Genomic DNA, 15,372 nt, shown 5'->3' on the forward strand with positions numbered 1-15,372 from the left:
AACCACTAAGAAGAATATATGCAGTGTATTATTTGTTGAAACTGTACTTCCGATTTGATTTGAAACTGTCTCATTGCTATCTGTTTATCAATAAAACTTGAAAAAAAAAAACAATTGAAGGGGTGGTCATCTGAACACGTCTGTGCTTCGGGAAGACAACAGGATTTTTGAAATAAAGTAAATGGTATTTGTGAACATACATTTACATGTGTTTATGGCTAATTTGAAGTTGTTGTCTTTGGGTTTGTCTTATGAAGGTAAAGAGAGAACTGAAGAATCAAATGTTTCTACTGATATTTTGACTTCACGGGAACAGATTTCTTTGGGTGAAGAAAGAAAATACATGACTATCAACCAGAAAGAAGCTTGTATTTTACTAACACCACTTAAAACTAGAAAGAGGATAGAGCAAAGATGCATGAAACACAATCTCTCCTACAGCTCCACTAGAGCAGCAGCGGATTTCCCAGCGCCAGAGCAGCAGGAAAAGTGTGAGCTAGACTCCAGTGAAAGTCGCGTCAGAAAGCCCACGGGGACTTCAGGAAATGCGTCCGAGGGCAGTGTGGATAGGAGTGAAAACAAGGAAGATTGCTGTGAACGCGATTTACTCACTATTAACCGGAAAGTAAAAATACCTAGTCCTAGAAACAAATGCCTGGGTGTTCCAGACTTTAAAAAAAATACCAGGTTGCCATCAAAATTGAAGAAAATTGAAAATCAGGTAGCTGTGTCATTTTATAATCGTGAGTCCTCATCAGATTTGTCAAGTGAAGAAAGTGAAACCGAAAAGGAAATTAGAAGGAAAGCTATTAGGAAAAACAGAGCAAGAAATAACAAAGAAACAGTTGCTCGCCTGAGCAAAAACCAGAAAAGCAGCGCAGGGAATAATACCATAGTGAGTTCCGAATCTGAAACTGAGGAAAGTAAAGCCGAGTTTCATCTCAAACACAAGAAAGCTAGGTCTTCTGTTACAGACACTCTTCAGAGGCGTGCTGGTAGGAATGAGTTTTCCACTGAGGCAGCGGGCTCTACCAGAACGAACAAGCAGTTAGCAGGTTTACCTGGCTTAAACCAGGATGAGGAATGGGATGAGAAAGAATTGCAGAAACTTCACTGGTAAGTAGGGAGTCTTGACTCTGGAACGTGTCCCCAGTGGCAGCAGAGCAGGGAGGCGCTGGCTGGGTGCCTCCTGGTGATTAGCACTGTGGTGATTCCAGTAGTTGGGTTTTCCAAGAAGGGGGATTTCTTGTGCATGCTACTTCTGATAAATCAGGTGTGGTTAGAATTGGCTTTGGCTACCTAGATTGACAGCAGTTCCCATAGTGTAATCTGTGGAAACCAGATCATGGATGAGTGATGGAGAGTTAATGGGAAGCTAAAGAAAAAATCAACCGGGGTGAGCAACCGAGGACTGGAGAGGTCCAGGGTAACAGGAGGCAGCGAGGTGACGAGGCCTGGTCTGTGTCCGCAGCTGATGCAGATGGGCTGGTGGCGGGAGGGGACTGTGGGTGGGAAGGGCATGGAAGGTGGCAGGCACGTTCCACGCTCCGGTCCTTTCCTGTGAGCCCCTCCAACTTTACATGTGGGAATCCTTTCAACTCTATTTTCCTGACACATTTGTTCTAGTGCATGTGCATGATTTTGTACTCTTTGGTTTCTCAGATGTTTTTCCTTTCACTTTCAGACAGAGAAGGGAATCGTCTTTCTGTCCAGAGTTCTTGGCTGCTTTTGCTGTGAGGCCCACTCCAATAGTAGCCTTCTTCCTCCCAGACGTGCGCCTTTTCCTCTTTGTGTAGTGACTTCTGCATCTCTGGCCCTGAATTTTTCCCCCCACACTGAATTTGAACCTAGGATCTCACATCCCCAGCCCTCTGTTTTTAAGACAGATTCTCATTAAATTGCCCAGGCTGGCCTGTAACTTGTGAGCCTCCTGCTCCAGCTTCCTAAGAACCTGGGATTACGAGCCAGTGCCACTGTGCTGCCCTGCTGGCTTCTCGTGTTTCCTTGTGGATCTGATATGACACAGTAAAGGCAGAGAACTGTAAGCTTATTTTCCCATTCTTCTGCTTGTTTCATCTGCTTATTTTTTTATTTCTAGAACTATAATTCTTTCCATCAACTAGGTTTAAGCTCTTTGTCATTGATTTTTTAAAAAATAAAATCTAATTAGTTGGCAAAGAGCTATTCCATCTGCAGCCTTTTTTTTAATATTTCATTTTCAGACCTTTGATGCCATTTGTTTAAATTGTGGAAGTAGCCTTTTGGGGTTGTTTTGTTTTGTTTTGTTTTGTTTTGTTTTGTTGTTTTTTTGGTCTTTTTCTTTGTTGCTTGTTTGTTTTTGTTTTTCTGTACTGGATACAGAGCCTAGGGCCTTGTATATGCTAGGCAGTAGTAGCCTTCAATATTTCCAGATTAATCTGTGGTTCTAATTGAGCTTCATTAGATTTTTACTGATCTTCAAATTATATACTGACAGTTCTGCTTGCATCAGCAGCATACTATGTATTGATTTTATCTTTTCCAGCTATATCCTTCATTATTTCCGTATAATAAACATTTTCAATCTTTGTTTATTTAAATCATCTAAAGAGACTTTTTTTAAAATGCGTGGGCTGCAGAGAATTTAGTTCTCAAAGGTACAGTAACACTCCATTTGTTCTTTGCAACTATAAAGCCTGGGTAGGCTGTATGAAGAGGTTTCTATCAGTTTAGGAAATAAATAATAATGAGTTGATAGGAGAAATCTAGAATGGTAAGTACCGCCAGAATACCAGGAAGTTCACAGTTTTCCACCTTTTTTTTTTTTTTTTCCTAGTACTGGGGATTGAACTTGGCACCTTGCGCTTGCCAGCAGGTGCTTGTGCCACTGAACTACGTCCCCAGCAATTTTTCCTTTTGTATCCCTGAGTTAGTTTCAAAGCTACCACAAAGCTCAAAGTAGGTATTGAGACAAAGAGAGTTCACATCAAAGCTATGTGGTTCTGGATGGGCAGAAAGGAGCTTCAAACTCTGAAAAGTAGAGGAAACTGCTTTAGTTCTCCTTTATTTTCCCTTTCTCTTTAAGGTAGTCCCTGGCTACAATTACATCAGTTGAGGTCCAGCATACCTAAAACTCAGAACCACTCTTAGCAATCACCTCTCTGAAATCCTTCCTAGTTATCACCTACTCTGTCTTGGTTACTTTCTACCCTGTTGGTGAGACAAAATACTTGATGCCCAGAATTAAGGAAAAAAAAGTTTATTTAGCTCACAGTTCATCCACACTCAGCTGGCTCCAAGGCCAGGTGGCACATTGCAGAGGGCAGCATTTCTTGGCACAGAAAAAAGAACAGCAAGAGCAAGAAGCCGGCAGCAGCCGTGAGCAGGCATCCTTCCCTCCCTTGTATCATGTGCTGGCTTCCGCCCCAGGCCAGCGTAGCACACATACCCATCGTCCTCACATTGGACTGGGAGTTAGTCAAAACTGGAAGCCTGCCCCGTGACTGCACGAGGCTTTGGGGAAACCTCTAGACCCACACCTAATAGCATGCTCCATTTTAGAACACTTACAGCATGATTAATTATGCAAAACAGAGCATTCAGCAGCAAGTGATACCAGGGATCGAACCCTAGGCAGTCGCTTAGACCAGTAAGCTATCTCTGTGGCCCTGAAGTTTCTTTTTATTATTAATATTTAATTGTTCAATTAATAGGATTTACTGTGAGAGTGAATATATATATGCCTACGTCATGCATTGATCATATCCATCCCACTTTCTATCCCTCCCAGAAATAAAACTTTCTGATATAACCTTGACTACTTAAGAACTAAGAATTTGGGGCTGGTGAGATGGCTCAGTGGTCTGAAGCACCTACTTGGAACAAGCTTAGCAAAAGCACAGGGACCACGGTTCAATCCCCCAGCACCACATGCCAGCCATCCCCGCCCCCTGGTGGGCTGAGCTGGCCACACACACACATACACATAAATAAATAAAATTAAAAAAAAAAAAAAAAAAGAACTAAGAATTTACCTTTGGCACACTTAGCACCAGTAAGAGTTCAGAAACACTATTAAAAGATAAAGATAGGTGTGCCGGGGATCTCCAGAATTTCAAATCACTCAATAATAGTTAGCACAGGCCTGTAATCTCAGCACTTGAGGTGCTGAAGCAGAAGGCTCAAGCATGGGAGGCCAGCCTGGGCTACATAGGCCTTGTCTCTAAAGGCCCTGGGCTGGGGAGATAGCTCAGTGGAGTAAGTGCTTGCCTGGCAAGTACAAGGTCCTGAGTTCAATCCCTGATACCACCAAAAAACAAAAGACCCAGAACAACTTGAACGATGGGGAAAGCTCAGTTTGAACAAAACACAGCAAAAGGACTAGAAAGCACCTTTTAATATTTAAAAATAGTATTTGCATACTTGAAGGACTGGAGAAAGTTACTTAGTACAGGGAATACTGTTGATTTTTTTTTCCCCAAATAGCTGCCTTTAGGAATCATTTCTTGTTCCTTTCTTCTTGGTCTTCCGTAGTGCTTTTGCATCTCTTCCAAAGCACAAACCCGGTTTCTGGTCCGATGTAGCTCTGGCAGTAGGTTCTCGAACTGCTGAAGAATGCCAGAAGAAATACATAGAAGATTCTAAAGGAAAAGTATCTCAGAGAAACACCACCAAGAGAAAGCGAGCCCTTCCCAAAGGCCAAGATGGTGATGTTTGTAGTAGTTCTTTCCTAGCACCCCCTGTAGATTTCTCATTACTCACCAGTGTATTTTGTATTGTCCTTGAATCTTATTATGAGTGGCTTCTTAAAATGTTTAAGCTCAAAAGAATTTCAAAGATCATGTTTAATTTTTTTTTTAATCTTAATCTAAGTAGTTCTTTCAATAGTAGTTTAGTGCTCTTGAACTTTGAGTTTTTCTAGAAAATCTGAAATTGGATACACAGATTTCAGTTGGTGAATTATTGCTGAGGGTCTAATTTAATATGAGGCTGTTTGATTAACACCCCCTCGTGATTCATGAAGAAATTAAGAGTACATTTAGTTTCCATAGTCCCGGGGTGACACACTCCTGTCCACAGCTCCTAGTAAAAGGTGTTTTATTTCAGACAAGTCCTGCACTAGGCTTTACAGAGCACTTAGTAGCCTAGCATAGGTTTACATTTTAGTAAAATCAATCAGTCCTTCACTCAGTAATGAGAGTATGGGATGTCACCTTTCTCGTAGTGCAGTGACGGTGGCTCTCGCACCCTGCCCGATCTTCGTGACTGTCACATGGGCTGAAGACACTGTGCAGATCTCCGTGTGGGATCACTTGCTACACAGGAACCTTTTACGATAACAGGCTATGACGTGTATAAAGCAGATACTGTAAATGACCAAATCCTGACCCAAGTATCTTGTTGACTCTTAAGGTGAGAGACACAGTGCTAATACGAAGACTGTTCAGATAACTGCCAAAGTGGGAACACTGAAAAGGAAGCAGCAGATGAGGGATTTTCTGGAACAGATGCCTAAAGATGACCATGATGATTTTTTCAGTGCAACACCTGTGCGTAATCATAGAGTATTGGTAAGAGTCCCAACTGCATGGAACCGCCACTTGCTTTTCCTGTGCTGACTTCCACATCCTTCAGTCGTATGTACAGTTGTGCTCATCACTAGTGTTTAGGCCAAGTGTCCTCCATAAACATGACTGAAGCGTAGTGAGGACAGTCTGTTGGGACCTACCGTTCTCACTAGTTTCTAACGTCTGCATTCAGTGGTTCGAAGGCAGGGTTTGTAGACTAAATAGAAAACAAATAAGCCAGGCTTGGCTATTTAAATTCTAAGACGATTCCATACAGTGGAGTAGTCGTGCCCCGTTCTCACCTATTCCTCCATGAAGAAAGCCAGAGCAGCGGGCAGATAACTGCGGTTCAAGGGTGACCACCAGTGCGGGCTGGCACGCTGCTGAGAACCAGGCAATTAGGATTCCTGCTGCCCAGGACACAGGTCTGTGCATCTCAAGCCCTGGGACCCACCGGTGTTGTGCCGTGCTAGGGTGGGGACTGCAGCTTCACAGACCTAACAAGACTCAGAGTTCTGCTGAGACTGCAGCACCCAGGCCTGCACAGCGCCTGCCTGACCAGGGAGACGTAGCTCAGTCCCACTGAGCCCAGGCCTTTGGCAGGAATCGCCCCATCCCTGTGCCACTGCCACTGCTACATGCCCCTGCCCCCAGCAGAGCTTATGCCTGAGGGCTCTACTGTGCTGTGTTCCTAATGCCACCACTACCGTTGCAAGTGGCCGCAAACTGCAGCCACAGACCTGCTAGGGTGTTGCCTGGGTCTCTATAGGGTACTCCTGCCTCTGTGCGGCCCTCAGAGGTGGGCTGAGTGGTTTCACTGCTGTGCGCGTGCACACACACACACAGCAACTTACTACATCTGAAATAGCTATAGGACTCAACCCAAACCAAAGCCAACCTAGTCTCCCAAACCAGCACCCTAAAACATCTGCAGAGCTGGGCGTGGTGCACATATCTGAAATTCCAGCACAAAGGTCTGAGCAGGAAAGTCATTGAATTCAAGACCAGCCTGGGCTATACAATGAGATCCTGCTTACGTTCTCAGCAGTCTGGGATTCATAAGCATACTATCATAAGTTTGAGCCCACTCAGGGCAACTTAATGGCTTAACAAGACATTGTTTCCAAATGTGAAAAATACAAAGAGCTAGGGATATAACTCAATGTGAAGTCCCAGGGTTCAGTTTCCAGTACTAAAAAAAAAAGTCTCCACTACTACCACTACAAAACTAGTATAGGGGCTGGGGAGATAGCTCGGAATCTAAGCACCTGCCTGGAAAGTGCAAGGTTTGATCCCTAGTACTATATGCCATGCCAGTCCTGTACCAAATAAGTAAAGAAATATGTGTAGAAGCCTTTTATGAAAACTTGAAAGTGTGAAATCAACTGATTTGATGCAGAAAAAGCAATGTAGGAACACAGGGAGTATGAAAAGGAAAAAATCAAGATAGTATTGGGGCTGGTGAGATGGCTCAGTGGTCTAAAGCACCTACTTAGAACAAGCTTAGCAAAGCACAGGGACCGCGGTTCAATCCCCCAGCACCGCATGCCAGCCAGCCCCGCCCCCTGGTGGGCTGAGCTGGCCACACACACACACACACATAAATATTTAAAATTAAAAAAAAAAAAAAGATAGTATGACACCTCCCAAGGAGCGCAAAAGACCCCAGAGAAAAGGCTACTGATGAGTTGCTTCAAAGAACTCAGAAGAATGAGCCTAGGTAACTGCAGTGGGCTGCAGCTGTTGCTGGGAGGGAGAAATGGAACATGGGGTGGAATCACAGAAGGAACAAGCCAGAGAGCTGGAACTGAGGCGCTCAGTAGGGCAAATAAAAGATATAGTTGAAAACTTCACCAACACTCCAAAGGAAACACAGGAACAATTTTTTATAGAAAAATATTTTTGAACTATTGTAATCAGACAAAAAAGAAAAGGAAAAAAGAATAAAGAGAGCCTCAAAGACATTGGGGATGCCGTTAAATGAAAAATGTTCAAATTAGGGGCTTCCAAAACAAAGAAAAAGGAAGAGAAAATACTAGTCATTGAAATAATAGCTCAAAACTTTTCTAATCTTGGGGAGGATGGGAGCATTGTGTCCAGGAGACTAAAGCAATCCAAATATATTTGACTGAAGATGTCTTCTCCACTGCATATGGTATGCAGATTGACAGGAGTCCACGACAAAGTGAATTTTTAAAACAGCAAGAGAAAATACCAGGTCACAGTTAGGGGAACCCCATTAGACCAACAGCAGTTTTCTTAGCAGAAACCTTAGGACACAATAAATAATATAGGAGAGAATACAGAAACTATCAACCAAGGTTAGCTTACTGAATAAACCTATCCTTTAAGTGAAGGAGAAATAATAACTTTCTAAGATAAAACCCAAGAAATTCATTATCACTATACAGCCCCTCTAAGAAATGCTTAAAGGAGTGTAACATCTAAAAGTGAAAGAATAGCTACTATGTTATAAAAATGTAACAATTTAAGGCTCACTGGTAAAGAAGATACATAAATGAAAAAGAAAAAGATGCTGTGCCACAAGAAACCAGCAGACCATGAGAAATGGAAAGGAACAAAGAATAATTAGAAATCACATAATAATATAGAGATCAATTAGCAAAATAGCGGGAGGAATAAACTTTTATAATAATAATCTTCAATAGTAACCCCAAGCAAAAGATATAGAACAGCTAAATGGATAAAAATGACCTTGCAGTAAGCCAACTGGAAGAAACTTTACCAGTAAGCCCCATCTAGATTAAATGGTTAGGAAAAAGTGTTCCACACAAATGGGAGGAAAGTGAGCAGGAATCGGGTATAAGACTTAAACCCAAAAAATGACGAGAATGTCACTGTATCATAAACTAATTCAACAAAAGAAAGTACAAATTATAAGCATCTATAGACTCAGCCTGAACAACATAGTGAGACTGTCTTAATCAGTAAAAATTAATATGTGATAGCTGGGTGTGGTGGCACACGCCTGCAATCCCAGCACTTGGGAGGCTGAAGCAGGAGGAACGTTGCAAGTTCAAGACTAGCCAGGACTACAAAGTGAGCTCAAGGCACGGGCCAGGACTTAGAAGTAAGTTCAAGGCCAGCCTGAACTGTGTAGCGAGACCAAAAAAAAAAAAAAAAAATTTAAGATGCCTCATACGGCCTTAGAAATAGGTGTTGTCATCTCCATTCTGCAGAAAGAAAAATTGGTTTCCTAGGACCTAAGGCTCTCACCTTTCTACTACTTTTATAAATTATCTACTCTGGAGAATTACAAAGAAAGCAACTCACTGGCCCACCAAAAACCATTTTGTGATGATAAATTCATTTTTACATGTGTCTGCTGAGATGTTTGTTTACTGCTTGTCAAGGTGATGATGTTATTCTGCCTGATTTGTCTTCAAGTTGCCAAGTTTCTGGAACAGTCAGGATGGGGATGACATTCTGCCAGCTCTGGACAAAGACCCAACAACGCCGTCATCGGTTACCTTCCCACTGGCAAAGACTCCTCAGTGTCAGCACGTCAGTCCTGGCATGCTCGCCTCCATAAAGAGGTAAGTGTTCATGTGTCATATGTTCATTTCCTGCATCAGCAGATGGAGGAACATTGAATTGTTCTGTATTTTGAGGTAGTTTTGTTTTGCTTTTGTGGTTTTAAGACCAAGGTATTGCTAAATAGCGAAGCTAGCCTCAGGTATGGGCTTCTCCTGCCTGGGCCACCCGAGTAGCTGGCAGCGTGGCACCTGGCAGTCACAGGGTCTTTGTAATAGGGAGGCTGAGGGTCAGAGAGAGGAGGAGCTAGGTGTTGAGGAGCAGAGACGGGCGGGGCGCAGCCCAAGCCCTGGAACGCTTCGGCCTCTGCTCCTGCCCCTGAGCCTGCAGCAGGACCTAGCTCTGCTGACCTGTTGACTTTACTTAACCCCTAATGATTCCCTTCAGACTCCTGACCCCCAGAACCCTAGGACAGTAAGCTTGTGTTGACAGATGCCCCTAAGTCTGTAGCAGTTTGTTACAGCAGCCGCTGGAATTGAACACAGCAGACAGTGCATCTGGTCCCCCTGCAGCACAGGCAAGAAAGGGCCTGCCCCCAGGCGACCCCAAGCCTCAGCTCCCACCTGTGAGCCTGTGGTGGCCTTTGCACGGCAGCGAGGAGACACGGAGTCCACCAGGCCGGAACATCCAGACTCCCCACCACACATGGTCTCCGCACAGCGCTCCACCGTGGCTGGTTTAGGGCTCAGGGTAGGTCGCAGTCAGGAGGAGCCCAAGGCCTGGGATAGCGGTCAGCCCGAAGCTGGGCCATGGATGTGGAGTGACCTGACCTCCCTGGCACGTCCCCGGCCACGGGCTTGGCCAGCCTGCTCGCTCAGCCCGGCGGAATCTAAGCTGGGGCCCGGTGGCACGGCTTCCCCGAGGTCCCTGCAGTCAACTGAATCATCAAAAACCTTAAAATATAGAGTTTATTAATCAATTCTAAGAAAATAAGAGATTTTCATATGAACAAAGATATCACAATATATAATGCTGGAAATTTTAAAATAACCTAAAATGGGGGCCTGCCCCTTAGCTTAGTTCTTTAAGTGGCTGCTTCAACAAAGCAGTCAGGCTCAGGTTGCTGTGGTTCGATCCCCACAACACAAGACAGCCAGTCATGCCTTGAAGGCATTCGGCGCAAAAAAAAAATTAACAAACTAAAATAACCTAAAATTCCAAAAGAAAGGAACAGTCTTGAAAATTTTATCCCTATACAATAATAGCACATAACTAAAAATCCTGTCTTCAGCCAGGTGTGGTAGTGTGCGCCTGTAATCTCAGCACTAGGAGGCTGAGGCAAAAAGATTGCCACCAGTTCGAAGCCAGCCTGGACAACATAGCAAGTTCAAGGCCAGTCTGAATTATGAAAGGAGACCCTGTCTCAAAAAGGAAAAAAAAAAAAAAAAAAACCTTGTTTTCAAGAATCTTTAATGACAGAATAATATTAGTTCAAAATAGTTTTTCAGAGATAAACAATGTGGAGCATGAACCCAATTTTACACACCATGGATTGGTAAGAGAAATGCAATCTTAGGGCCATTATCTTCAGGCTCCTGAGTGACACTGGTGTGCAGAGGTCTCTGTTTCCGTGCACAGCCATCTCTGCTCACAGCTGTGAGAACACAGAGTGCTGCTGTGTGTCTGGTGGAGACCGTGGGGCCAGCGCGGTACACACCCTGAGTCGTTTCCTAAGTGTGCTTGCTGAGCCCCGCACCACCCCCTGCGCTCCCCAGCTCCTGAGCCTGCTGCCCTTCTGTTCAGTTTTAGATAAGGAGACAGTTTAGCTTCAGGCGAGGCGGCCCTGGTCCTGCACAGTTGGCCTTGCTGGGGCTTCACGGAAACCCGGGACACGGTCACGAGCCCCCATTTCTGTGCGTCACCTTTGGGGGTGCTCCGTGCTTTCCGACAGGAAGGAGAGTAATGGCTTGCATGGGACCGTGGGGCCCAGAGAGATGAGAATTGTTCGCTGCTGAATTGTCCCAGTGAGACTAGGAACTGGAGGGAGGAAATGGGAGTTAAGTTTCGTTTTGCCTTAGTTTTTGGCTGTGAATTGTAAGTCAGTGCATTTTACTAAGAATGAGCTGAAGAAGAAATAAGGTAAATGTGTTAGTCAGAGCTCTGTTGCTGGGACTGAATACCAGCCCCCGCAGTGAAGAGGAGAGCTTTGCTCACAGCCCACGGGACAGCGCAGTGCAGCACCGCGCCTCCCCGCCCAGGCCGTGACAGCGCCCCGGGGCCCTCTGGCCCATTCTGCTCATCATGTCGCCGGTGCTCACACTGATCAGTAGGCAGACCTGGCACGTGCAGGCATGGAAAGCTGAAATTGCCACTGCTAAATGGAAAACACAGAAAAGATGGGCTTTTGTAGAAACTGAAGGCTTCTGGGCCGAATGAACATAGCACAGCTGGCGGGTGCGGATGGAGGGTTTCGTCAGGCAGACCCTTAAGGGGACTGCCTGAGACTCAGTCTGGATATTAAGGAATAGAAAAAGGGGGCGAGACCACCGCGTCTCCCACACCTGAGGGTCCGCATCCCGGTGGCCCGGGTGACACTCGCACCTGAGCGGGAAGGGGTGACTCAGGGGCAGGCTCTCACTCCTGTTCTGCCCAGCTCACAATGTGTCATGTCTGGTCTTTTTCTCCAGCGCTCGCCATGGGGGCAATTCCAGCTCTTGGGCGCACAGTTGCAGCATTTCTGCTCGCCAAGTCATGCGACTTGTTCGAGTTCTGGGCTGTCTTATGGTAGCAAATGATTTTCCGCGACCGCGGACACTCCACAGGTGTCCCTGAGGCTGAAGGCTCTGGGCGCGGCCCGAGTCAGAGCCGCTGTGCGGACGGCTGCGCCCAGAGACCAGCTCAGGGTCTGGAAACGAGAAGCAGCTGACTCGCTTGCGAAAGGCCGGAGTATTGATCGCTCCGTGAGCAGAGCCTCGCTTCCTGGGCTGGTCTTACTCAGTGTTGCCTTGAAAATGTTTGTTTTGGGGCCGGCGAGTAGTGAGTCCCTGTAACAACCAAATGCATACATACATACGTACGTACGTACATCCATCCATGCATACATATTTGCTTAAAGCTAGGCGTGGGGCGCACACCTGCAATCACTGCATTCAGCGAGGTGAAGGCCAGAAGGTCAGAAGTTCAAGCCCAGCCAGGAAATTTATCAAGCTACAGATCCATGTCTCAAACTGAATTCTAAGAAGGGATGGGAGAGTAGCTTGGTGCAGAGGCCCTGGTTTAGTTCTAGGACTGAAGAAAAAAGCTTAGAGCATTTTGTCTTTCTGTAGATGTACCATTGCCATCTTTCAACTAGAAAAGGTACTTGTTGAATGTTGCAATAGAATTTTATCAACTGCTGTTCAACTTGTAGGTAAAAGTATGATAATTAATGTTGACTTGAAATTATGTTGTATCCAAACAGGGATGATTGTGATAAATATGTTTCTCGTATACAAAAAAATCATAAAAGTAATGGTGGCATGGCCTGGGGCAACATTAAGAAAAAGAAAGTAAGTATTTTCATTCTTACCTATCCAATCTAACTTGTAGAGCAACAGAATGTGTGATAAATTGTGGTAAACACAGTATTGTTTTTACCTACATCCACTTACCTTAATGATGCTAAAAAGTATGTTTGTGTTTTTAATTAAGTTCACTAGCATAGGATAGCAATTTTTCAATAAATACGTCTCACAGTTGGGAACTTTTAGAGGCTAGAGTCTAGCCTTTTGTCACTGGACCATCTTAGGGTCATATTTGCCAGCAGTGAGGAACAGTATACTAAGTCAAGGTCTTTGCCCTGGATGCACTTGAGGCCTGGGTCTTTGCCAGATAACAGTGACGTGAACCAGTGTTGTAGGCAGACAGTGAAGGCGCCTGCAAAAGGGCCCACCAAATAGCTCAGCGGATTAAAGCGCCTGCAGGCAGGCTCAGGGGCTGTGGGTTCAAACCTAGGCCTGCTGTGCTGGCCCCGGTGGCGCGCGCCTGTAATCCCAGCTCTGGGGAGGCTGTAAACAGGAGAATCACTATGAGTCCCTCTAGTAGTGAGACCCTGAACACCCTGTAGACCCTTCTCTAAAATACACACAAACACACAAAAGAAAGTGTCCACAGGGCTGGTGAGATGGCTCAGTGGTCTAAAGCACCTACTTAGAACAAGCTAAGCTAAGCAAAAGCACAGAGACCTCGGTTCAATCCCCAGCACCACATGCCAGCCAGCCCCGCCCCCTGGTGGGCTGAACTGGCCACACACACACAAAATAAATAAATAAATTATATATACATATATATATATATATATATATATATATTTATTTATTTATTTAAAAAAAAAAGCGTCCACAGAAAACAATCTGCTCACTTGGGTGTGTCGAGGCATCCGTGGAAACACTCACCATTAATGTGCACTCTTTTGTAGGTTGAAACTGTTCTCTCAAGCCCAACATCAAGAAAAACACTGTTTAACAGAGGTAATGTCTTTTTTCTTTTGTACTGTGGTTTCATTACGTAGATGGACCTAGAAGCGTTGGCTCTGTGCTCAACAGACCTGCAGTTCCCCTCCTCACAGCTGTTTAAAGTTATGGAAATTACTTGGAAATTTATTAATCCTTGTCATTAAACTCCTTTTTACAGATTTAGGAGAAAACTCTGGTATTGGAAAACTTTTCACTGATGCTATGGAATCTTTAGATGAAGAAGAGAAAGATTATTACTTTTCAAACTCTGATTCCCCATAGAAAATGTGTTTCCCAGGACTTTTACAAAAAGCAGATGGCGTATTTGTATCTACATTTACAAAAGATTTATGTACTTTAAGATGGAGGTTCATAGGAAAACGTGAATTTTCTTCAAAGCTTTCCTATGTTTGTATGTAGAATATTCATTGCTGCAGCTTACCAAATATGTAAGATTGTTTTGTGCAGATATTTGTAAATATCATTTGTAATATTGCTTTAATAAAATCATGTCCTAAGTAAATTTTTAAGTTTCAAAAAAAATGTTGCTACTGTAAGTGAGGGCGTAAGGAGAGGAAGCGGGTGGTTGGTGCTGCTGCATTCGTGAAAACCTCGGCTTTGTTACGTCCAGGTATTAAAGCCTTAGTTGAACTAATGTTTAAATTACATACTGTTGAAACTGTTTGCTGTGCTTCTCTTCTGATTGTTTTTCTTGAAACTTGTAATTGGGTTATCAAACATATGTGAATTTTATCTGTTACTTCGGTATTTTATTAAATAGAACCAGAAAGCAGATTTCTGTCCCATTGTATAGCCTTTTACGTATGTGAACACAGTTTAAATTTGGTCTTAATATTAACAGTCAGACCAGCCTAGTGGCATACACTATAATCACGAGTTTGAGGCCAGCCTGAACTACCAGAGTAAGGCCCTGTCTTAAAAACTATAGATAAAAAAGAAAAAAGATTAGACATTCAGCTAATAGATCCAGTGATATCAGAAGTCAGGTCATGTTTTAGTAAATACCCTTTTCCTTTCACTGACAGCTCCTTTAGGAATAAACTTTTAGCTTATTCTACAATTACTGTTTTTAAAATTTGATAAAATATTTTCTTCCTGGTTATATATAGTACATATTCATCTACCCTTTTTCTCCAGTTAGATTGTTCAAATAAACTTAGTTTGCTTTTATAGGATTTGTTTCTGGGTTGTTTTTAAAATTATTTGTGTATTTTTTTTTTCAACTCTTCAATCAAAGAAAATATCCATTGTTAATTTTATAAATTTCCTCAAAAAAATACTTGAACTTTTAGTAGAAAATACTTTTTTTTTAGAATTTTAGTAACAATCAGCAATTATCTAAGTGTAGGATCCTTTATAAACTAGTATGATAATTTCTGTCCCAAAGACCCTTGCTGCATGGGGACCGAAAAGGACTGTTGTAGAGGGTCTTGAAAAGCACTGCTGGGCTCCCAGTACAAAGCTGTGCTGCTGTTTGAGGTAATGGATAGTATTCAGAAGTTAACGTCATTAAAACCCCATAACAGAACACAAGGGTCACTTTGATGTGGCATTGGCTTGACGCTGACCAGTGGGTGTGACCTCACCGCTCAGGCGCCGTGCCCCGTCAGAGCTGCTTGAGTCTTTGCCGCCCGCCAGGTGCCTGGTGGTCCCAGTTCTAGTAGGTCATAAAATAATAATGCTTCAGGTAAGCAACCTCCCAAGACTTAAATGTAGAAAAGCAAAAGACTAAGGGGCTCAGACCGGGGAGACAGTGGCATAAGCGCCTGCCTGGTAAGCGCAGGGTCCTGAGTTCGATCCCCAGTACCCTCCCCCTC

General features: G+C 43.9%; 1 protein-coding gene across 1 annotated transcript in view; it reads left to right on the top strand.

Annotated features, from left to right (window-relative positions):
* Positions 1 to 14,460, top strand: part of Mis18bp1 (MIS18 binding protein 1) — a 47,949-nt gene extending 33,489 nt beyond the window's left edge. The window contains exons 10-16 of the mRNA XM_023723741.1: positions 230 to 1,116; positions 4,513 to 4,685; positions 5,392 to 5,549; positions 8,955 to 9,103; positions 12,502 to 12,589; positions 13,498 to 13,549; positions 13,713 to 14,460. Of these exons, the coding sequence (XP_023579509.1) occupies positions 230 to 1,116; positions 4,513 to 4,685; positions 5,392 to 5,549; positions 8,955 to 9,103; positions 12,502 to 12,589; positions 13,498 to 13,549; positions 13,713 to 13,816 (1,611 nt within the window). The 3' untranslated portion in view covers positions 13,817 to 14,460. The remainder of the gene's footprint in view (positions 1 to 229; positions 1,117 to 4,512; positions 4,686 to 5,391; positions 5,550 to 8,954; positions 9,104 to 12,501; positions 12,590 to 13,497; positions 13,550 to 13,712) is intronic.
* Positions 14,461 to 15,372: the final 912 nt, after the last annotated feature.

The sequence above is a fragment of the Octodon degus genome, unplaced genomic scaffold (genome assembly GCF_000260255.1).
Source record: "Octodon degus isolate 3935 unplaced genomic scaffold, OctDeg1.0 scaffold00102, whole genome shotgun sequence".
Classification (NCBI taxonomy): Eukaryota; Metazoa; Chordata; class Mammalia; order Rodentia; family Octodontidae; genus Octodon; species Octodon degus.